The sequence below is a fragment of the Thermobia domestica genome, chromosome 8, assembly GCF_964235325.1.
Source record: "Thermobia domestica chromosome 8, izTheDome1.hap1.1, whole genome shotgun sequence".
NCBI classification, from domain to species: Eukaryota; Metazoa; Arthropoda; class Insecta; order Zygentoma; family Lepismatidae; genus Thermobia; species Thermobia domestica.
Window position 1 is genome coordinate 2,196,799 of NC_137461.1, and position 26,025 is coordinate 2,222,823.

At 35.8% G+C, this 26,025-nt stretch overlaps 1 protein-coding gene across 9 annotated transcripts in view; it reads left to right on the plus strand.

Moving 5' to 3' along the window:
* LOC145692636 (uncharacterized) overlaps positions 1-26,025 on the plus strand; it is a 95,262-nt gene that overhangs the window by 47,013 nt on the left and 22,224 nt on the right. For 6 of the 9 annotated variants that reach the window (XM_081767983.1, XM_081767980.1, XM_081767977.1 and 3 more), the window contains exon 2: positions 24,368-24,463. In XM_081767983.1, the coding sequence (XP_081624109.1) occupies positions 24,410-24,463 (54 nt within the window). In that variant the 5' untranslated portion in view covers positions 24,368-24,409. Of the gene's footprint in view, positions 1-6,749; positions 6,914-24,367; positions 24,464-26,025 lie in introns of those variants that run through there. The other 3 variants (XM_081767978.1, XM_081767981.1, XM_081767976.1) reach the window with 2 other exon arrangements.

Below are 26,025 nucleotides of genomic sequence, written 5' to 3' on the forward strand. Positions count from 1 at the left end.
TTCCTGTATTTAATTTAATTTCGATGTTCGGTAGAAGAATTTAAAGAAATTATTGAAATTATTGCATTGTACTTAAAAGTAACCATACGCCAAACCATTCCAAGAGCAATGCACAGGAACATATATTCTATAATAGAGCCTGGAATTCATTGAAGTAAAATTATGGTTAAAGGAAAGAGGACATACTAGTTAAATATACTCCTCCAATATGCAATCAGTAACAAAGGTATTCCACGTCAGATATATTTCTGCAGACGGCAAGATTGGGAACTATTTTCCTTGTTTAATAGTGACGTCAAAGATATGATAGTAATGTCAGAGGTACTGCTTCTAAGTGACATTTCTTGAAAATACACACTTTTTTTAAGGAAACAAAAAGGATGAGTTGAACATAGTCAAATTTATAAGAGAACATTCGTCTAGACATTTAAGTACTTCTGTCTTGAATATGTACCACTGTTTAACATGGGATTGAAAATTAAACCATTCTGATAGGTGCTGACTTGGTTGTTCTATATTTAAATAAGATCCTTATGCAATAAAGATTTTTAAAAAGAAAAACATTAACATTAATGCTCTATAATGTAAGAGTTTTCTTCTCCAAAATATTTCATACAGTTATAGTTTATGTAGTACCAGAACGAATTACTTTATGTGGCTGGCATCTCCACTTTTTCCTCTTCAAATGGCAAGAATTACTTCAACTATCGTGTACGAGCAGGGGCCTACCGAGTCCGGCCCCCCTAAACACTTTGGAACTCCACATACATTTGAACACTTCCTTAATAAAGCTGTACCTCTTTAGCAGAGAAATATAAAGACTGATGATCTGACCTTACTTATAATCTGTACTAAGTTTTATGATTTTTCGTGAGAATAAGAGTGTCCGTACTTAAAAATTATCTAATTTTTTCGCCTGTAGAATAACACCCGTTTCATACTACTACATAAACATAGCATCTTGTATTATTGAAAAAAAAAAATGAAATTTTTGAGTTTTACGTCCCATGGTTATGCCGGCAAGGCTAAAGCAGACGGTGAAGATGAGAAATGAGTGAAATGGTGGAATGCAGAAAGTGGGAGGAAACGGGAGAACCCCCAGGAAACCCACGCACACGGTGTTTGTCTACCACAAAGTTCACTTGGCGGGAGCAGGGTTTGAACCCATGACCCCATGCACTAAAGGTAAACGCTCTACCACTGAGCCACTCTTGTATTATTGGACCCACCCCTCCAAACGTTGGACTCCTCCCAACAAAACTTTCTGGGTGCGAACCTGTGTACGATTACAATAACAAAACAAGCGAGATATAGTCTTTATGGATTGCTTTTTACTGCTTTTGTGTTCTGCCAATCCCGTAAAGTAATGCAGAAGACAACGCATATCTTCCCTCCCAACCCCTCTTCAGCTATAAGTGTCTATACAGTATTTAATATTCTATTCCACTTCGGCCTAGTATCTCGTTTGGAAGCAAAAGATTATTTGTACAAACTTGCACCCATATCGTACAGTATATATATCTCATAGAATGTGAAGTCAACCAAAGAAAATATAATCAGATACGAAATCCTGTTCAATATCACTCCCACGGAAACGAAATAATTCAACATCAATGTAAAGCAGACGGCCGGCCCTATATTCGAGCAGCTATATTCTAATACAGTGCTATTGAACCTCTTTTTTTTTTCTCGCGTACCCCTAGACACAGTTCGCCATCCAATTTTGTTCCCCTGAAACTGTTTAAAAGAAATTAAATCGAAATGAACTTAATACACATGTTCTGTTGATTAAAAAGAAGGACAAATAGAGACCCAATAAAAAGACAATCAGTGTGTCAATCAAAAGACTGCTTACAGGGGGACAAAGTGCACATTCGAAAAAAAAAAATAATAATAACATGGGAAATTTCAAAACATATGGGAGACATCCATTTCTACTGAGGTGAATTTTTCCCTAATAATTCGTACACTAAGGACAACGTTAAAAATTAAAAAACTAAAAGTAACTTTAGAACGTACTACATGTATTTTCTCCAACTATGATCATTCAATAAATATTCGAAATATCCTTATTTTAGGATTACGTACCACCAGAAACATCTTTGCGTACCCCCTGGGGTACGCATACCCCCGGTTGAATAGCACTGTTGGAACAATAGATAAGTATTGTGGGTTGTCTAGCAAGCCAGGCGTTGGCTAACTTTCTTCAAATTTAGATTTCAATAGATTTAGATTTCGATAGATTTTAATTTAAATTTAGATAAGCAGATCATAAAAATACATTTCGCAGTGGTTTTACCATTATGACCTCAATATAATTATTAATCATAATACATATTTTAGTGTTTTTTTCTATGCATTATTATTTTTTTCTATGCATTTAAATTAACGAAATAAGAAATCGGAAAACTTATATATATGAAACTAAAATATTTTTAACAAGTCCTCCCAAGTACCATCCCTGTATTTTTACATTTCTTCCGAAATAAGTTATTACAAAATTAATAAATTCCATAATTTAAACAAATATTTTTCTTACAATATACGTTTAAGTAATGTGGAGGGAAATAGACAAGTTGCTGGCTGCCCTGATTGTCTCAGATATCTTGCCTAGTTTGGAAATGGGTTAACTTAAAAAGTTTGATTTTTATTTGATAATACTTTTGAAGCTGCAAGACGAACATGAAGGAAGGGTGTCGTATTACCATTTTTAAATTTCCCACAATGCCCTGCTTCTTATTTGTGTTTCTGCAGCCTTATATACTAATGTGTACCAAAATACGTCATATGCGAGACGCACTGGCTCAGCAATTCAGGATCTACCTCTAGTGCGAGGGTTCCGTAGTTTGACCTCGAACTGCACGAATTTGCGGTGGATTATATTGAGTTCGTTAGTTTTCTTCAGGTTACACGAGTTTCCCCAATTCGGTAAATTATTTCGTAACTTTATAGCGATCTAATCAAGCGCCTGTGCCCCAGTAACTAAAAGGTATACTTTCTATACACGTAATTCCGAATTCAGCTTCCGATGGAGATGCTAACCCGAGCAGTAGTTCGAAATTTCCCTTTAAGTAGTAAGTCTCGCTCTATAATCTTGGTAGTGTTAAGGGACATTAAACATTAATCAACAAATTAATCATTGTTTCTTGTATTTAGTAAACGTAATCGTGGGACGTCAAATTAAAGATTTGATTCTATTTATTTTCAAGCATATCATCATGTATCCAATATATATACTCACATAAGTCTTTGCACCTCTGGAAATAACACTTCCCGCAGCGAGCTCTTTTACCAGATCTGGCATCATATAAAAACGAACACTTTAAACAAAGTGAATGAAAAAAATTACATGAAAAAATTTCGACTTTTTTCTTTTGGTACTAGGGATAATGTGGACTACCCTGTGAAGATGTGATGTGATTTTGAGTTTAACGTCCCTTTCACGATGCTATATCAGATGTTGATCTACAGCTGGACGTGGGATTCGAATCACATGTGTTCTCGGGTCTCCCACGCCAAAGGCGTGTATGTTAACCGGTTAGCCACAAGGGAGCTCTACCCTATGAAGAAATCAAGAAATCACATTATTCTTAACTTCACTGGTAAATGTAGAGCTGTAAGACAGATTTTTAGGTGCAGAAAGTTGTGACTTTATTGTTGTTGTTCTATAAAATAATAATAATAATAATGAAAAAAGTCATGTAGTTTGTGTATTTACCAACTCAAATTAATATTTTGTTTGTTTGTAAGTTTGCGTTCCGTTTCATGATCAACGCTTATAGGAGAAGAAGATCTTGAAACAAATGTAAATCCATCATTGGTTGCAGAATCGTAACAAATTTCCTTAAGGCCCGGTGCAGGAGGATATTTGTGAGCTTCCCCCCCAATCAGCAAGTTATTTGGAAGATGTAACAGTTGAAGTTTAAAGCAGAATGAACAATCCCCTTTTCATCCAATGTAACAATAGGCTCTCTTCAATTTGTTTACATTATACAGTGAAACCTCTACTAACGGACACCTCTATAAAGCGGACACCTCCCGTAACGGACATATTTTGTAATCCCCAAACACTGTAATAGGAAAAATCATATTGGTAAACCTCTCTAAAACGGACACTCTCTAGTACGGACACGGACAGTATTTTCTGTGTTTTATAGGTATTATTAACCTCTGTATTACGGACACTTTCTCTAGAAACAAGTTGAAAAATACAGTAAAAATACATTTTTAGTAATTCATACATGTGTCATCAAGGAAGCAATGTGACAACATTTTGCCTGCTCAACTGTCTACTGAGCAATCCAGACGAAGCATTAACAACACCCTCATGCTCTTTGCTTGCATTTCACTCCTAATCAACCTGTTTTAGACACAAAAGTGATTGACAGTTGCCTGCCGTCTGAGATGACACGTTATTCTAGTGTCCCTTTGGAATCTCTGACCAAGCAGAAGACAAATTTAGTATATTCTGCCTTCGGGTACGCATATTGTCTAAAAACAGACACTACTGGACTCAATTAACCCACAAATTAAAGGAACATACCGTAAACGTAGTAAGTAGTGATAAGTATAAAGTGCAGAAAACATCTTATTTCCATGTTGTGTCTAGAACATAGAGTATTGAATGGCAGAGGATAATGCAGGTTCAGTATCATTTTGGTAATATTCGTAAATACGTGATTCATGCAATTATTTTTTCTGATTGGATATTACATTGTTTACTAATTTACGAAAGGAAATATTGACACCTCTCTAAGGCGGACACCTCTCGATAGCGGACAATTTTTGATTCCCCACGGCTGTCCGCTTTAGAGAGGTTTCACTGTACTATCAAATGTCCCCACGTGTTACTAGGCAATGTTTTCCATAGAAGTCTATAGACATCCAGTTTTCCGGTGTTTATTCCTCAATGGTATGTCAGATCGGAACTACGGGGACATGGTGGCTCAGTGCTAGAGCGCTTACCTCTGGAGCATGGGATCCCTGGGTATGTCCCCAGCCAATATCGTGCTCCTGGGTTTTCTTAGGGTACTCCTAAAGTGCATAATCGTGGGACGATAAACATGAATATTTTTTTCATTTTTCATACATATACGTAACGTGATTCTTAACGTGACTACTCTTATACTCCTGCATATTTCAGAATATTAAACGCCTAATGAAGAGGAGTGTTCCTTTCCAATTCAAAGCCAATAAGTATCTATAGAACGTTCTGAGGATTCATAGCCCTTACACCATTTTCTTCAAACAAAAATCCTGCTTTATACAAATAGGCGGCTACCGTGAAAGGTCACGCAAGTCCACAAATAACGCTGCCAACTTTTGGAAATGGAAATACCGGACTTCCTTCTGGAGAACGTTTGTGACATGATCGCTCGTCAAAAATGAACAATCCGAAAGTGGTTACTTCATATAAAATTGAAGTTCGAATTTAATAACTTTAGTTACTTTTAAATCATTTATTACACGCTGTATACAGTGGCGTATTTACGATTTTATTTCGGGAGGGACTTTGCTAACTTTCGGGGGGGGGCTTTGCCTGAAAATGTGAAAATTCTGCGAGATATTCATATACTTTACTATAGTAAGTAAGACTTCGGGGGGCTTAAGCCCGGAAGCCCCCGTAAATACGCCACTGGCTGTATATAATTACAGGTAGGCTTTTTTTTAAAGTTTAGACTTTATTTTTCAAAGAAAAAGGTATTTTTAGAAATCATTTAATGGCTGAAAAGAATGGCAAGAGTTTCAAGAAATAAGCTATATTTAAGGCTAAAAGCATTTCCTAGATTTGTATGGCAAAATGCCTCTAAAAATATGCTAGATTTAGAGAAAAACAATAGGCCAAATTGGCATCACTGTCACCTTGCAAACGATAACATCACTGCCACGGAACAACAAATTCGTTACGGAATAGGATTGCGCTATGGTCATGATCAGCTGGTTGTCAAATGCGGTTCATTTTAGAATCCAGATTCAACTAAATCTACTTTCAACAAAATTAAAAAAATAATCTGAATAGATCAGAGAATAGATCTAGTGAGAGGAAAAGTTACCGGACATTTTACGTCCGGTTTTGAGGTCGTACTGGACTGAGGAGGTAAAAAACCGAACTATCCGGTAAAATACTGGACGGTTGCCAACTCTATGCACGAATTGTTCCCAGGTTCTATTTACTAGTAGATGACCATACTTGATTGTGAGCCACACTTCTGTACAAATAATGTCTTCTATGAGACGAAAGCGTACCAGAAGTCAATATGTAGGAAGTATTAGAAATTGATTTATTTACGTTTTTATGGCATATTTATTTTAGCTTTTTCTTTGTTAGTAATAACAAAGCAAAATAAAGAATGTTGCCACTTTAGTGTTCTTGATCTGTTCCATACAGAATCTAAACAAGTTTGATCTTAAACCAGAACAAGACCTCATTTTTACAGTACCAATAATATTACTGTATGTCAAAATCATTCAGTGAATATTATGTTTATATTTGGATATGTAAAAGAAACTTCCGATAAAAACAAAAATTAAAAATCGTGTTTTACCTCTTCGAAGCCCTGTGGGCAACTTTTCTGCTCTTAATTTCAACATCAAACGCAGCAGTTAGCATTGGATTTTCCTGGTAGTATATGTGTAGAAAAAAAGGAAAAGGGAGTCATACGCGTTATTGGTTGTTAAATGCATGACCCACATCTGGAGAAATACAAAAAGAGAAGGAACCTTATGGGTCTGTGACGATGGAGGGAAGAAAACGATACCGGAAGACTTTGGCACAAATGAACAAATATTAACCGAGCGTTGACTCTTTTTCATTTAATATTCTCCGCAGCCTTCGTCTGGACAGCAACACAACTGGAAGATACTGTTGCTTTCGTGTGACTGGTTCTTTTGGTTGTATGAGTGACTTTGGTCGGTGAGTTTGTAGAAAATGGGGAAATCGGACAACAACTTCACTTTCAGCTTAAGTGATGATGCGGCAACATTGTTTCAGTGATTTTTTTTCTTTCTTGAGGAGTTACGCGTAATTTGAACATCAATCTTCTGTGTGTGGTTTACAGACAGATAAACTGTGCATCGTTATATATTTTCATATAATATCAATCTAATGTATGCTGTTTCAAACCTATCAAATTAACAAGATTAGAAAAATCTAGTAGTTAACTCAAAACGACTATAGGCATGATTTATTTTAAGTTATTAGAGGAAATTTCATGCGGTTTTGTGGTTTCGAAGAACATCGAGCTGCTTTTGTTTAAGTATAACATCTCTGTTTATAGCCTAAGCCAGTGTTTCTTAAACCGTGTTCCGCGTATCATAAGTAGTCCTCAAGATCTGTCCTTGCGGTTCTTTTAGATTAAACATTAATACAAAACAGACAACAACAAAAATGAATAAAATTCAGGTATATTGCAAAGCACACACTCAGAGTCATAGCTAGAGATTTTGGAGCGAAGTAGAATTCGCTGTCTCCTACACTCATCTCACCAAACTTTTTTTGTTATAATGTGTATATATAATATCAGTGGAATAAAAAAAAGTTACTGGTAATGATCAGTTTTGAAAAAGACGAAATTGGTTGGATTAAGTATCGACCCCTTAAGCTCCTATTCTATAACTGCCTCGAGATCGAAAATATTATTCCTCTTGTTTATTTTCATTATTAATATTCCCGCGCAAACAGCAGCTTGCGTCTGTCTTTCACTCCTCTCATTTTTCATACCTTTATTCTCACCACCGTGATTAATCTGATTGTGTAGAAAAGCAGGATTAACTAACCCAACACATCACCATGAAAATGTCGAACACGTATTTCAGACTTCGACCGTTTCTGCTTTTGTACTGTCCCTGCGTACACTATGTCATTACTCGGCACCATTTTTTTTTTTTTTAAGTAATAAGTAAAAGCTTGTCGTGATTCTTATTGTTGTGGCTGTAGGTTGCGAGCATACCGAGCAAGATTTTCTTTTCTTTAACCAAATCTATTTGTTTGTAAACCGACAATATTGATTTAATAGGACGCCAATACTTTTTGGGGGCGCCGCTCGTTTATTCTTTTCCAACACTTTTTCTTTGTTTTTACTCGTTCTGCGTCCATTCACCTCCCTGTAGCTACTGCTCTGCACACACTATATAGTTGAAAATCTCAGAGTTTGTGAATACCTTTAACAAGTTTCTTCACTTTCGCTTCCAGAATTTTATGAAACTTGTTACACTACTTTATAAAACATTCTTCATAGCCTTAAAATAAATCAATGGCGTAGTAGGGAAATGATATATATAATTGATCACAAAAATAAGTGTCCTGTAGTCATGTTCAAAAACCTTTAAAATCTTTTTTCTATATTTAACTCCACACAAGATTTCAACAAATCAGTTACGTGTTGTGTTCTTAATCTTACTGAGTGAGCTCTTGCTCTGCAGGCTGAGAGTATCAATAAGAAGCATTTAATAAAAAAAGAAAAAAAGGAAAGTAGATCCTTTGAGTTTTAAACTATTAATGGCCTCACGCTTAGTCGAATTCTAAACACTTGGGACTCCCGGTGGAAGCACTAACATATTTTGGTTTTGACCTGGTAATTAAGTAGCTATCTAAATTTAAGATCTTGAACTTCGGCCCAGGAAGCCAGAAATGATTGATTACGCATCATCCATTTGAATGAACCAACCACGTCTAGCTGACCATAACTCTTTATGGGTGCAGCGAAGGAGAGTTAACTTCAGTAGCTAATTTTATCAGTATTTTAATATCGTGCAACTAAAGAAAACTGAAAAGAACATGGCTCTGGCAGACCATATGACGCAGATTACTGCCGATAATAAATATTCATTGATTAGCTTCCAATGCCACAATTCTGACCTTTCTAGGCCAGTATATGTAATATATACACGAGGCGCAAAATTTCGGGCTTCAATTCAATAGCTAGATCAGTTTTTCGTTGCCATTTTTCTCGCACAGCTCTAGATTATGCTCATATATTTGGTCGCCAATGATGGCCTGTCGAACGAAAATTTCCCAACTTTTACATGTATCTACATGTATGTAGTATTTACGTGTGTGTGTGTGTGTGTGTGTGTGTGTGTGTGTGTGTGTGTGTGTGTGTGTGTAAGCCTCTGCCTCCTAATGTGTTTCTGGCTATGCTACTGAAAGAAACTAATGTGTGTAAGAAGGAATTTTAATTACTAGTTTACACTTTTTTTAAGTGATAAATTTTATTTTGAAGGGAACAGGAGTATTATGGTCCTTGGAACATTGAAAGTTGTTCCTACTTTGAAGAAAGTTTGACAAACATTGGCCTATAATATATGAGAGGAACTAACAATTCAACGTAGAGTTCGAAATCGCAGGGAACGCGCACAAAAGACACGTGACAGGAGCTCGGTTAGGAAGTTCTGGTCTTCTTCAGAGCTAATGTATTGTTTCGAATTGCAGCAGAACTCCCTTGTGGTTAAGGTGGTTAACGTACGTGCCTTTCGCATGGGAGATCCGGGTCCGATTCCCGGCAGGAGCCCATGTGGTTCGGGATCAACGTTAACCTGTAGGTCCCCGTCTCATATAGCCTCACTGCTCAAATGAACGCTAAAGTAAAAATTAAATTAAATCAAACCACAGTAGGCCCCGTCATTGTCTTTTTCCTTGGTCTCTTGATTCCGAATGTATTTCTACCAGAGCAGGCTTGTAAACACGCCTGAGAAATATGCAACCCATTTTACTTTAACGTTTTGATGGGTTGTATAGTTTTCAGGATATGATGAATCCATTATTTTTATGAATTGTTTTATGAAACAAAGAAACTCATTTATTAATGTTCCTCATGTATTCCTGTGGAAAGGGATTTGTAGTACTGTTAAGATGTCCCTCAAACTTCAATTTTCATGTTGTTTACATTGAAACAAACCAAACTTTTTCACGTGATGTACACTGTGACATTGCTACATATTAAGAACAACTGTATGGGCTTTTAAGTGTAATATTTCTCAATTAATTACACAAGATATATATAAATGTAATTCATTAGGGAAAATGGTGCATTAAGCTACGTGGTTATTGTAATATCTGTTTCGTTTTGTGGCTTAGAAAATTAAACAAAAATCTTAGTCAGCCTTTAAACATAAATAGAAACCAAACACAGAACTTCTCTTTGCATGGCGAGTAAATAGCTAAGCATTCCGATGTGTGATGATTAGACTACCAATACGAATTAGGCCGAATTTTAGATTTGTAAGGAGAGGGTCAAATAATATACTGTACAATATTAAAACGTTGTTCTACAGAAGTGTGTCTCTTCGCTACATTTTTTATCCAAAAATTCCAAAATGCGATCTGATTATTTTAACATTGCCGCGAAAATAGAAAAGAAAAAAACGTTGCCTTCAAATTAAAGTCAAATGAACATTCCCATTTAACGTCCCACGAGTATGTCCGTTAGGCTAAGGGAAATAAATAATTAAGGCAAGTGAATGATAATGGTAAAATGAGAATGTGCGAGGGGACGGAAGTACTCCGAGGAAACCCACGGATACAATGTTGCCCACCACAAAGTTACTTGTCCGGGGATCGATTCAGGAACCCCACGCACCAGAGGTAAGCGCTCTACCACTGAGCCACCTCCAAATACTGACTTCAGAAGCAGCCTAGATGTCATTTTAACAATTTTGACGTAGCACTAGTTTCGTGGCCGGAATGCATTGACTCTTGTGTTGCGAGAATCAAGACCAGTAGGAGTCTTGGAGGGGGAGGCCTAGGAGGGAGAACAGTGTAGCCACCACATCCAAAATCACAAACGTCGTAATAACGTTGCTCAGTAATTTCAATATAATCACATAGCTTAGAAAATAATCATATAAATTAGGAAATTTTAGATTGAAAAGTTTTTTGTACCCAATGTACGTAAACACGGGACATTTTGGCGTCCGGGGAATTTTTTTTGGGGGGACATCGGGAATGGTAGGGAAAAAATGGTAGGGTAGGTAAGACAGATTTTCTCCGTAGGGTGGGGAGATTTCAATATAATGGAGATGAAAGGTTATAGTACGAAATACTGAGAATTTACATTGAGTACAACAGGATATATGTTCCCAAAGGGAAATTTCGTGGCTCCGGAGAGAATATGCCCCCGGGCTTCCTTCTGAAATAATCACTGATGACAGGATTTCGCCTATTTTTAGAGATCCAGCATAATTTTTGAAAAAAAAAATTATAGAATTTCGCTTATTTCTATTATTATTAGGCTAGTTTAGGTTAAGTTTGGTTAGGTTATGTTAGCTCTAAGTACTTGAATCTTCCATTTCTCCTGTTAATTTTGCATGTTTTACATACTTCTGGACCCCTTCTGCTCAACATTTACCATTAAATTAAATTAGAATAAAATATTGAATATTTTGTAATTCAAATATTGGGGGGACGCGTCCCCCTCGTCCCCCCAGAGATGCCTGTGGGTAAGGAAAAGGTTGGCCCCGGGAGGCCACATATTCTCAAATTAGTGTGGAATTTCATAATCACAAACCCATAATAGTTCCTCATCCCATGTTGTAATCTTCAAAGTACTTCAGTCAAGACATTCCCCATAAACAATGAGTTAGTAACTCGTGTCTACTTGTATACGTGCGTTTCAGAACTGCATCTTTACCTTTCACTAGAAAATAAAAAGATGCACATGTTGTCTTGGCATCATTGTTTTCCCTTCCCCCGAGCAACATGCTCATCCGTGACAAGCGTTCTCTTGTTACCACTCAATTCAGCGTTGTTTTTTAATATTTCTTTTGGATATGATGATTTCAGCGACGTAAAAGAAAGAAAAAAAGTCCTCTTCACTTGAAATAACAATATTCTGGGTACACTCCTTAATTGCATTGGAGATGTTTGTTATGTTTGCCTAAAGCCTTTCCTCTGCGAAGACCATTCAGAAGAGTGAAAGCCTCTTGAATCACCCAAAAAAGAAGAAAAAAAGTATTTGAAATGGAAAGTACAGCTGTTGAACAGAGAAAGTTTCATTTCTCCCGATGACACAGGCTTTTACATACGTAACAATTCGCAAATAAGCACAGAAAGATTATTGCACATAACTGGTTGTTGGCAAATATTTCGTAAGAATAAGACGTCTTTGTTCGTCAAGTCTAATGAATTTGTATCCGAACGGGTGGTGGTTTGATTACAATTATCGCTATTTCTGTATAGTTAAATCTAAATATTTTCGACCTTGGGTAACATCAAGATCGTTAATTTGTCCATGTCAAATTTTCAAGAGCAAATTTAGAGCTAACGCAAACTCACTTATTACTTAAATGTGTGTATGTGGTACTGTACAGACCTTTAATAAAATTAAAATGAAGTGAAATCTTTGAGTTTTACGGGCCACGGTTATGCCGGCTAGGCTAAAAGAGACGGTGATGATGAGACATGGATGAAATCGTGGAATGAAGAAAGTGGAAGGAAACAGGAGAACACTGAGAAAACCCACGCACCCGATGTTTGTCCACCAAAATGCTCACTTGGCGCGAGCTGGGATCGAACCACGGACCTCATGCACCAAATAATGCTCTACCACTGAGCCACCACGGCAACTAACAGATCTTTCATATAAAACAAAATGAAAACGTGATTAACACTATATTATAACAGTATTAATAGTATTGAAATGATACCCATGGATTAAATAGAGGGAGCAAGGGTTCTGAGCTCCCACCACAATTTTATAGAATGAGTCACGGCTCCCTCACCAAATCGCTCAGTTAAAACTAAACGCAATTGTTCTCAATGCGTTCAGTTGGTTATAATGTAAATGTATTGTTGTCTTTTAAATCTTGTTTTATTTCCAAACAAAAATTTGTAAGGCCAAGAATTTAAGGATTCCTAATTGATTAATTGATTGAACTCTAAAATGTCTCTTCAGCAGCGACGCTATATCAAAAGGAACTTACTACTTAAAGGAAGATCATCATTTTTAGGCCTACTTCTGTATCTTTATCTAATTCCGGAGATTGAACCCGGGACCATACCCATTGCACTTGGCGTGAAGGGATACTAAAGATACACAACTATTGAAGAATAATCCAGATAAACTCTGCGTAAACACACGAAACATTTAGAATGAATGAGCTTCCGTTTAAGCATAACATTGAGCTTTCATTTAACAAGGATTGATAATATCTAAATATTTTCGCATAGATGTTTATGTAACCGGAAACTCTTCAATATTTTGAGGATTGCATATTAGCATTACAAGGAACATATATTTACGAATGGGGTATGGATAGCGACAGTTAAAGTCACCGTTTCCCACGAAGATGTTAAGAGATTAACTCCATTAACGAACTCAGTTAAGATACTCACTCTAGATATCTTTGCATAAAACAGAATTCAAAAATTCGGTTTCGCTCAAAAGTTACTGTGTGGAGTAACGAACGGACGGACGTCCATTCGCTCTAGCATTACTTACCATCTTATAACGCTCTATAGACTGGTTATAATAATAATAATAATAATAATAATAATAATAATAATAATAATAATAATAATAATAATAATAATAGGGTGACCAGATTTTTTAAAATCCAGAAGAGTATATCGAAAAAAAATTGACAGTAAGTATGAAGACAAGATGAATTACAGTATTTTATCCAATGCGCATGAAAATGAGTTAAACACTTAAAACAGTTTTACTCACCATGATTCATACTTCTGCGACGATCTTGCTTTCTTGAGTAAGTTAATATCATCCTTTATTGCCAGTCTGAACTCTTCACAGGTCATGCTTACGTTGAACTTCACTTTCATAACTTGTTCCAGTGTCGACACTGTGACTTGACTTTTTTCCTCGCTCCAGTAAGTGTTAATAGCACTGAAGAGCCTCTCACAATCAACATTAGTGCTCGGTAAAGCAAACAAGAGTTGCACGAGTGGCACAATCACTTTTAAATTTGACCCAGCCCGCACTAAATCTTTGTACACTATTTTCTATTTGCCCATTATTGTCTCTCTTTTCTCTCCCCATTCTTCAAGGCGTTCTTTAACACATCTGGATGTTACACAGTAAGTGTCAAAAATATCATTATCACTGAATTCCAACGAACTGTTTAAATGTGTTACCTGTTCATAGAAATATACAAACGACTCCTGAAATTCTTCATAGGTAACTGATGTGTCAAGTAGTAAATGTTTCATCTTGTTTACTTCTCCGAAAAAACGTTGCTACCACATCTTTATGTTATCACTTCAAAATAAAACCTTCTTGACACTGAGTAGGCATATTCCTCTTTTATATTCCCTTCTTTTACAAGTTTCGTAAGTAAATTTCTAGCAGAAAACGGAAAAAAGTTTTGTTCAATTCTATCTTTGTATTTCCTCAGAAGTTCAAAATATTCAACAGAAACTTCAGTCGGTTATATTCTCCCTCTCAATTTTTGTAATTGTTTTAGTGAACAAGATTAACCGAGCATGCAGGAAATACAGCCACAACTCACTTGTTTCATCTCGAAAGAAATTGACTATAGCTATTGGAGCATTTTCGTCACTTAAAAAGTACCCCTTAAGTGGTTCATACTGACGTATAATTTTTTCTACACACGGAAGCAGAGACAAGAATCTCGTCTTTGAGTGATACAAAAGACCCTCGTAATGACAGCCAATGAACTCACAAAAGTTTTTCAAACTTTCTGTCCTTACAGTAAAAGTACTGAAATAGTTGTAGAAAAAACCAAATTCTCAACATAGATCGGTATTACTCTCGAATACGCCGCAGAAATTCCATTGTGAAGAATATGAGCCCCACACCCGATCGGCAAAACATTTTTCTTCAACCTGCACTCTAAGTCGCTATGCACGTTTCCTGTTGTTTTATTTTTTATGCTTCCAAAATTTACTGGTGCATTATCAGCTACAAAACCGATGACCTTATTTTCCAAATAAAACTGACGTAATGTACCCATTAATACGTTCGACACAGTTTCCGAGGTTTCATTTGATATGCTATGAATTTTTAGAAGACATGTTTTTACATTAATATCAGTATCTACTTCACAGTACCGCACTAAAACAGGCATGAGTTTGGTTGCTTTACGATTGGAATCATCACAAGCAACAACAACGAAAGGAGTCTTTTTAGCACTATTACTTAAAATATTTTCTGACCACACTCCTACCACATTTGTTAACAAAGCCTCCGTTTTCGATCTCGCACATGCAAATTTTTTATTCACTTTTGATTTCAAAAGTTTGCTAGTGCAGTCCATGCTTCTAAAAGAGTGGTTATATTTAATATTATCGTATGACCACACAAGTTTTAGTCGAATTAAATCTAGCTCTTCTGAAGATTGTGTGGTGAAAAAACTATCCAACTTACCTGCTTCGGAAGCTGATGAGCATTCTGTGTGCGACTTAGATTTTATATGTTGTTCTATATCATATTTCCCTTTATTTTTTATAGAGAACTTCTTCTTACATACTGTGCACTATGCTTTGTAAACATCGTTACTGCGGGCCCTTTTAATGCAAGGATAGCTTATTTCAAACGCTTGATTATACTGACATTTTCCTCGCGACATTGTTAATAAAATAAATCCTTGCAATCCTCGAATAATTGATTGAGTGTACGTACGCACGTTAATTAGAATAATAATCACTGCGCGATTCCCATTACCAAGAACTGACTCACTTTGAAGGGAAAACAAAACCCCGTGCCATGAACTGTAGGAATACCAGATATAAATTCCGAAAATATAAATCATTCCAGGTACTCAATCAATTTAATTAACAATTTAATAATTAAAACGTTGAAAGTTTGGATAAATCTAACACTTTAATTTTGCCGTCTTTACTATAGTTTTAGTACTAACTAATAAAAACAGTTTAGTTATATTATTATTTTTTCCTTTTCGGAAAATGCATTAAACGTTAAATTAAATTGAAAATACCACAAAAGAGTATAATTCGATATTTTTCGGAAGAAAAAAAGAGTATAGAGTATATGAACCTCGAAAAGAGTATAATACTCTTAAAAAGAGTATGTCTGGTCACCCTATAATAATAATAATAATAATAATAATAATAATAATAATAATAATAATAATAATAATAATAATAATAATAATAGCGTTAGTAGAATACCTATGCATATACTCAGAGTAATAAGTGCTCGACAAATTCGAGAGGAGGAGGGAGAGAAGTAATTTTCGGAAACTTCAAAGATAGATTCTGAAGTCTAGGAGGAGCCACGGTTGGATCTTCACGACAATTTATCATTTGCTACGAAGGAAAGGGGACAACTTAAAAATGCATTGGAGAAAATAGGAATACAAAGTGTGATCAAACAGTACGGTCAATACAGTTGCACAGTGTTATTTAGCGGTATTGTATCCATTTCAACTAGCAAGCCCGGTAGCCTAAACCTTTGCTACTGCCAGTGTAGAGTTTGAACGAGTTGTGACATGTTAGTTGGGTTCCAGAGGCAAGAGAGTGTGTGTCGAGCACCAACATTAACTTTTGTTCTAAGCTGAGAAAAAAAAAAAAAAAAAAGAAAGAAAGAAAGAAAGAAAAAGAAAAGAAAAGAAGGAAAAAACGCGCCAAAAAGCTCACGAAATGTCAAAATCAGTGTACGGCAATTAAGCAGTGGCATTGAAGACTGTTTACAAGTGGTATATGAGCGATTCAAAAGCGGCAACGAGTCGGTTGAAAACGAGGAACGATCGAGACGTCCTTCGACGTCAAAAACACATGAAAACGTGCAAAAAGTGGTACCAATGACAGTGGTGCGCACCCCCCCCCCCTTATGTCCATGACGCACCCCCTCCAATTGTCTATCCGTAGGTGTTTTTCCATGAAAAAAAAATCTTCTTTTCGATTAATTTTTACACCCCCTCAAACATATTTATATAGATTTTTAACTCCCCCAAATATTTCAATGACGCAGTTTGCGTCATAGCCCCCCTCTGTAGGCACCCCTGCCAATGATTTGTTCAAACAAACGAATGACTATTCGAGAATGTCCGAAGAACTAAACATCTCGTATGGATCCGTGAAAAGCATTTTTTTTAACCGACGATTAAATGCGCAAATGGCTTCCTTCTCCACGAAAACGCGTTATGCCACACCATGCTTTTTATCCACGAGTGTTTTGGCTGAAAAAACATTCCTATCTGTTCACATTCGCTGTGCTCTCCAGATATAGTACCATGCTACTTCTGGCTCATACTATTCCTGACATTTAGAGGGCCACGACAGAGCAGCTAAACGCCCTTCCAGAAATGCTTCCAGTCATAGATTCAACGTTAGGATAAGTGTATTGTTAGCCAAGGACAATACTTTGAAGGAGATTAAGTCAAATTCCATGTAATCTTATTATTTTGTTTGTAATAAAATTGTTCACTGCATTTTTTGATGACACCTCTCGTAGAACCTTTTAGAGAATTGACCACTGAAACGTATTGAAAACGGAATTATTTCATAGGGCTTGAACGGAATTTTCAGTGTCACCTTATCGAACAATATGTTCGCTTACATTTTCCTTCTTCTATCCGTTATAATAATTAATTAATTAATTAAAAGATTGGCAATTGAGAATTCTCCGAATACGCTGACAGAATTGGAAATCCCGCTCAACTTTCACAATAAAGAAAATGGAATCCTTTACTTGTTGTTTTCGTATTTCCCCGGAATCAGTGAAGTAGGTTACATCCAATACAATGTAAGGTAAAACGTAATGAACTTTACTGTAGGCTATTTTACACAAAGAAAGAAAGATTTTGCCAACGGCCTTTCGGTGTTTCATCGTATAAATGCTCTACAACAGCTGAGACTTCTCTGCCACTCTCTCCCATTCACGTGCACGACGAAGAAAAGTTACACGAAAACGACGAACAGAAGACATGCGCTTTTTTTTTTTTTTTTTTTTTTAACAGCGGGTGACAGACATCACCAACCAAAGTTTGAACTTTTTGATCTCTCTCTTTCTTTATATGAAATGAAATCTTTAAGTTTTACGTCCCACGGCTATGCCAACGGCTATCTTAGGCTGAAGATGAGAGATGAATGAAATGGTGGAATGAAGAAAGTGGGAAGAAACGGAAGAACCCCGAGGAAACCCACGAGCACGGTGTTTGTCCACCATAAAGTCCACACGGCGCGAGCTGGTATCGAACCAGGGGCCCCAAGCACCGGAGGTGAACGCTCTACCACTGAGCCACCGCGCTTTATATATATATATATATATGTATATTACAACAAAATGTAAGAGGGGAAACCGTCTCCAAATAACATGTTTTCAATCTAAAGTGAAGGATTTTTTAAATCGCATGAGCCATTTAGGCTGTACACTCTTTATGCGCCCAATGTTAAATGAAAATGCAACGTCACCATTTACCTGGACCCACAACATAAGTGAATAAAGTTACTGCCTTTTACGCTAACATGTGGATGGCCAGCCCAGATTTCGAACAGTAATAGCAATCTACTTTTGGCATAAATATTGAAACACCTTACCCTCACAGAGTACGCCTTTAATCAAATTGATATGATTTAAAAAAAACCCAGCTTGAAGAGAGTAATAGCTATCTTCCAAAAGTCTTTTCAAATGGGTCAGATGTTGACACAAACTTGAGTCATTTTTGACATTTTATTTCTCATCTCCCTTCTTTCAATGCGGGTGAACTTGGACTTAAACGGGATTGGGACGTCACTATTCATTTCAAGTTAGGAGAAGCTGTTTTCTGCGCTCGATCAAAGAATACAATTTATCTCCACCCTTAACTCTCTACTAAAACCGGAAGTGATAGAAATTAATTTCATCTTCCGCTTTCAATATTGATCCACATAGAGCAAAAACGATGAGATAGCAAGAAGTGGTTTCTAAAATTCAATTTAGCGTTCTACGAATATGAACTGTTCTCTTTTAACTCACTGTTCAATCAACCACTTCCGGTTTCAACATTGATCAGTATATAAAGTATAATAGATAGCGAGAAGTGGTTTTGTACAATCAAAAGCGTTCCAAGAACATATTCCATCTGTACTCTAATAATCTCTTTGCTAAACCTACTACGTCCGGTTTCAATATTAATTGAGAAAATATCACGGCATATAAACCAAACTCATTCACGTGGTCAGTAGCGTACCCAGGAATTTATTTCGGGGGGGGGGGGGTTCAAACTAAATATAAAGCTATTTTATATTAAAATTGCTAAAATTGCCCCTAAAATTAGGCTAAATTTTTAAAAAGTCGAAATTTCGGGGGGGGTCCGGACCCCCGTGTCCCCCCCCTTCCGTACGTCCCTGCACGTGGTGTATACCTGACATTACTACTTCTTTATTTCCACATTTTATTGAGATGAATCTAAAAGCCACAATTCCCTTCAAAGTATTGCTTTTTTGAGATCCTGGAAACTACGCATCCCTTCCAAAAGTAGTGTTATGAATTTTAATATAATTTTAAAAATTCAATTATATTTCTTTAAAAAGAAACAAAACATATTTTAAGCAGCCGTGTAGCCAGCAAGTTTAGGTTTTTGTAAGCGCGGGGGGCCGTGATTTCTTCAAAGGACCGACTTTTGGCGTACTACACACAAGTAAACCAAGGTTTTGTTTTAGTATGTGAAAGTGTTAAAAACGCACCATACTATTAGTACTACTCAGTGGCGTATTTAAGGGGGACTTCTGGGCTTAAGGCTCCCGAAATTTTATTTACTATATTAAAGTAAATGAAATATTTTGCAGAATTTTCACATTTCCAGGACTAAAGTTAGGAAAGCCTCCCCGAAACAAAATCGTAAAAACGCCATTGCTACTACTAATAGTTATTATTATTATTATTATTATTATTATTATTATTATTATTATTATTATTATTATTATTATTATTATATGTGAAGTATGTTACTTTATTGAAACCTGGATCATGACAATGTGTGAAGTTAGAATTACAATTAGCTATTCATAAGGAAACAAAAACGACTTATGTAAGTCCATTTGTTTGACCTTACGTTTACATCGACATAAATGCTGAAATAAATAAAAGCTTGACGAAAGAATAAGATCAAAGTCAGACACTGTTATACAATATTAAAGTAGCCTAATACATTCGCAATTTCTGTATTCACTTTAACAAATGGCAGTAACAAAGCGTATGATTAATTCCAATTGTTTTCATTATTTCAACGTGTTCACGTGGTTAAATAGTTTCTAAAACAAAACACTTTTCTTTCATATTCTATATAAACGTTATTTATTTTTTGTAACAGTTAAAATCGTTTAATAAACACATAGGAGGAGCAACAGTTCATTTCGGAGTCGGAGTACCTCTGATTCAAAATGTGGCTTATGAGGTACCGTACCTAAACCCAGTAGCGTAACGCAAAAATGTCGCCCCCCGTAGGATTACTCTTGGGCCCCTCTTCTCATGTCCATTAACTTCACACTATGTTATTTTCCTGTAGAAGACAATGGTTAATAAATCCATGGAATATAATAAAACTACAATTAAAATTAATACTCACCGAAAAAGGCAAAAATTATTTTCCCTTAACCTTCGAGTACTAAGATGATTTTTTAAAACTGATATTGCTAGAATGGATGAAATTTTCACCTAAACACATTTCTCTTTTCTAAAGTAAATAATGTTGTTCAGGGAATTGGATATTCTCTATTTAGCTCACTTTTTGTAGCCTATAATTCTTGGCATTTGCTTCACGGTGGGCCCCCAAACCCTGCGAGCCTCCCCGCACTGCAGGCCCTGCGGGGCCCCTCAGTTACGCCACTGCCTAAATCCCATTAGACATAAGTATATTTTCCATCATATTTTGTAAACAATATACATAAACATAGACACTGATCAACAGAAATAGCTTGCAAAATGAGATAAATCGGAAGAGCACAGAATAATATTGGACAAATTACATCCCAATCATATAACTAACATGAAACCAAAAATACAACTGATATGGCCTATTTCTTAACTAACAAAAAAAAAAAAAAGCTTGTTTTACTTTTGTATACCTTGTGAGATTTGTTTACGTTAATAGGTAGTTCACCTGTACTTCAGAGAGAATGACCTTGCAGATAATAGCTAGAAGAAATTTATATTATGTAGGTTATTTAGTTGTCATATTTGGAAAAGAAAATTGGATGAGGATAGTTGTGCTTTTGTTAACAATAATAAAGTATAAAAGAGCGGTACCGTTTCACCGTTATATGAAGAGGACAAACACAAGTGGCTTTGAATCATTATCTTATAAAAAGAGTTCAGCACAATTTTCCTTCTTGGGAATGTATAATATTAATAGGGCACACACACATCCTCTTTGACCTACAATCTACAAACACATTAAATGAGGTTGGAATATATATCGAAACATAAGGAAAAATAATCTTACTCGCATTGATCTAAAGTAATACTGGGAAAATTGAACGGAATATTTGACGACGATAATCTTTGAACACAGTAAGCGATCTAATCATACGGCTACGAAAGAGAATTAAGTTTGATTCTTTAAAAATATTTATTTAGCAGAATACGTTCTTCGCACGGGGGTAATACGTTTCATTTTGGACCTAAAGAGGTAAATTTTGATTTAAACGGCATTGGATGTGTCGCTGTTCGTCTCAGCGACCGCAAAAACTATGGATTCTACACTAATATCGGTCATTTTCCATCATTTAAAAATATTTTCACTCCCCTTAGTTGCAGTGTCAAAGTGAAATGATAAAAAACATCCGAGGCCCGAACCTCATCTATGATGAAAATTTGATCGATATCGGTCGGGTGGATCAAGAGGTATGAAATCATAAACATAGTCATTTTCAATTATGTATTAGACAATTTCATACGTTAGATTAGGTGAAGTACCCCTTCTTCGCACAAGGAGAATAAGGTTTATGCAAAGTAGAGAACTCAGTGAAATAAATATATAAGGAAGAGCAACGCCTTTGGCGTTCACCATGTATCAGTGATATACATATAAAGAAAGAAGCGCAACACTTTCGGCGTTGCCCCTGGCAATATGTGTATAATAAATACGGTGTCGTCCCACTTGCGACATTCCTATTAGCGACAGGAACTGTTAACTGTCCTATGAGCGACCGATTCGATCTGTTAACTGCTCTATGAGTCACCGATTCGTTCATACTAAGATAATGGAAGAAGACAAGGTTCTCTCTTGTTTAACTTGTTTCATGCTAATGCGATTTAGAACCTAACAAAATGTACTATGAAAAATTTCGCTCTACCTGAATTTAATACGTGAGACTACTCTCGTTACACTAACAATATTTTATACGTTTTTCCTAATATTATATTTTTGAATTACTTTCTATGAATACACTGACTATATCAAGGGAAAAACTAACTAAATATTTGTAGTAGCTCCGCCTTTGTCTATGATTCTAATATAATTAAAAATTTCATGTTAAAATGATGCGGAGCATAAGTTTAGATTGAATATGTTTATGGCATAAGAAAGAAATCAGAAAGAGGTAGGGGAGCCCGAAGAAAATTTTCAAGGGAGGGGCATCTTCATGGTTGCTGTACCATGTCTGGTATATCTGGTATTTAATATACGTGGTTTGCTATATTACGTATACATTTTCGTGAGCCAGGGGGGTGATCCCTGCCTTCCCATCGGGCGCTCATGGAAAGAGGGTGTTCACCACTTGAGGATATCAAACAAATCTAAACAAAAAATGTATTCGAAGAAATTATTACACAAGTTACAAATCTCTCGCAGGACTTAACAGTTCGCCTAGTTATAAGGGAATATTTCAGACAAGCTTTTATGTATAAGTCAAAACAAGGAAGGAAGGCAAATTAATCTATTAGTTTGCGTTTTAGTAGCTTACAATAGGGAGGAAGGTAGTTTAAAGAGTTTGTTTACCTTTTGAATTGTTTAGAGTGAACTGCATTGTAATTGGTGAGATTGGTTGAGAATAGCCAATCAGATGTAAAGGATCTCAAAAGCTGTCTTTTATCATTGACTTTTTTTTTTCATTTTATTCAGTGCCTTTGAAAGTCTAAAAAGTAGATAGTTGGCGAAACTGTCACACGTTTAAGTTTTTCAAAATAAAATATATTACTGTACTTAGTGAGTAATTAGATTGGAATTAAATTAAGTACAGAAAACAGAGCTTTTGAAGAAAGGGGATATTACAACTGGATTTTCAATAATTACATAGGAATATACTTTTCATGGAAATGTCCCTGTTGTCTCGCTAAGTTATTTGATATGTTTTATGTCAAATCTAACTCAAAATTAAAATAAGTTTTATTTGCACTCACTGTAGAGGGAAAATATATTTGATGAACTGTATTACTGGCACGTACATTTTTCGTAGCAAGGTTGTTCGGGCGCTAATAACACCAGAGGCTAACATATTTCACGAGAGGGAATCATATCATCTTCCATCATCTCAATGTAAATGAATCGGTCGCTCATAGGACACTTAACAGTTCCTGTCGCTAATAGGACTGTCGCTTCTGGGACTAATTCATAAATACGGGTTGCAGCTTCGGCGTTGCAGCTGTTTCCGGGCTACCTGCCATTTTCTTTGTTGCCTAAACTTGGACTGAAATGCCATGTCACCAATCAGCTCAGGACTGTTACCAATCCCGAAAACTATGAATATGGCACTATCGGACATGCTATTTTTCACACGCCCCCGCACCCAAACCCCTATGACTATCAGCGCTAATGACTTCTAATGACCCCTATGACTTGAGCGGCGTTAGGAGTGCAACTATTCGTTTAAACGACTCCTAAAACAATGAATATGGCACTAATATCGGTCATTTCGGACATGTTATTTTACACACCTCCTAATCTCTCATGAATATGGAGCGTGAAGTTGTATTTAAATGGCGTCGGAAATGTCCCTACTCATCTCAGCGACCCTCAAAACTACGAATTTAACACTAATATCGCCGTTCCAGATGTTTATTATTTTTACTTTAATGCATATATTTTGACACCTTATTTCCACCCTACTGGAGCCAAAAGCTAAAAAGGGCTTCGTACAGGATTAGATCAGGTAAAGATACATCTATGTACCAAAGTAGTTTTTGGACTAATTTTAATCTGAGAGAACCATTAAATCTGTTCTGGACATCCATTAAATTTTAATGATTTACCACAAATCATTAAAATTACCAAAGATATAAATAAGTTCAAAACAGCACTTAGAAAACTTGTATTAAATGGTACTCTTTATTCTGTCGATGAGTTTTTTAATGAAGAACAGCTCTTAGACAAATATTGCAATTGTTACTCGTTTTTATACCATTCCTATAAACAGTACAATTTTTCCATGCATTATTTTGCAGAAAAGAATTCTTTTTCTTTACTGCTAAAAAACATTTTTTAAAAAACACTATTCATTTTTCTTTCCTTTCAGATGCTAGCTGTTTGACAGAAACTAAAAGAGGAGACAAACAGAATGGAAGTGAGAATGAGACTTCTGGCCATACTTCTATTTCTTCTAGTTATTTTTGTAAGTAACGTTTCAATTTCTTCACTCTGACGGTGAGGTATGTCATGTAATGTTATAACGTTATTGAATCGTTATATGGGATTTTTAGTTAATTGAACGCTACGCCCCTGCTCCGTTCTTTGCTTCAGACATAGTTCAGGAATAGTTCAGCAAGCTGCGAAGACAGAATTATGTTCCTTTTAGGGAATTTCTGTGATCCTTCGAAGTTATTTTTATATTTTATATATATATTTTTTAAAGCAGCAACTTCAGTTAAGAACTATACATAAATTTTCGGTTTGAAACTTCTAAAATCGTCGGGATTCTCCCGAAAGTCCAGTCAGTGCTTCACCTAACGAGAAGGAATTAAAAAAAAAAAAAAAAAGAAAGTCGCTACTCTACATCAATGCAATTATAAAACAATTATAATTTTTATTGTGTGTGATTAATAAAATTAGTGGCGATATTCGTCAATGGACAATACTTCATCAAGAATGACTCTGGTTACTCCTGGTTACATAAAGACCTAAGTATTACTGAAATGAGTAATTGTTATCTTTTGGCCACACGTCTCGCGTGTTCGTGTACTCTGTATCAGTGATCACCGAACCGTCGATCGCGATCTGCTAGTAGCCCGCAGGGATATTTTCGGTAAATTGCGTTAACGCTCCGGTTGGCTAACCTTGATTAGTGTTGCCAATTTGGGATCAAAGTCGCTAAATCTAGAGTATTAAACTTCCAGATAGCGACAAAAAATAAATTTGTTATATATTATTATTTTTAATTTCAGTTTATTTTTTGTTATATACGGTACAGTTTAATTAAAATTTATTTCATATTTACTAGAAATGTAAGTTTGTACGCAATAAAAATTATTTAAAAAAAGTTCGTAGTTTTTTGGGGAGGGGTTCGTTGGTAGCTCTCAGTAAGATTTAAAAACGTTTGGTAGCTCTCAGTAAGATTTAAAAACGTTTTGGTAGCTCTCAGTAAGATTTAAAAACGTTTTGGTAGCTCTCAGTAAGATTTAAAAACATTTTGATAGCTCTCAATAAGATTTAAAAACGTTTTGGTAGCTCTCAGTAAGATTTAAAAACGTTTTGGTAGCTCTCAGTAAGATTTAAAAACGTTTTGGTAGCTCTCAGTAAGATTTAAAAACATTTTGATAGCTCTCAATAAGATTTAAAAACGTTTTGGTAGCTCTTAGTAAGATTTAAAAACGTTTTGGTAGCTCTCAGTAAGATTTAAAAACGTTTTGGTAGCTCTCAGTAAGATTTAAAAACATTTTGATAGCTCTCAATAAGATTTAAAAACGTTTTGGTAGCTCTCAGTAAGATTTAAAAAGTTTTGGTAGCTCTTAGTAAGATTTAAAAACGTTTTGGTAGCTCTCAGTAAGATTTAAAAGCGTTTTGGTAGCTCTTAGTAAGATTTAAAAACGTTTTGGTAGCTCTCAGTAAGATTTAAAAACGTTTTGGTAGTTCTCAGTAAGATTTAAAAACGTTTTGGTAGCTCAGAAACTTCATAAGTTTGGCGACCACTGCTCTGTATAAAGGCAAATGCACAATGACAAAATCTAACAGGATATA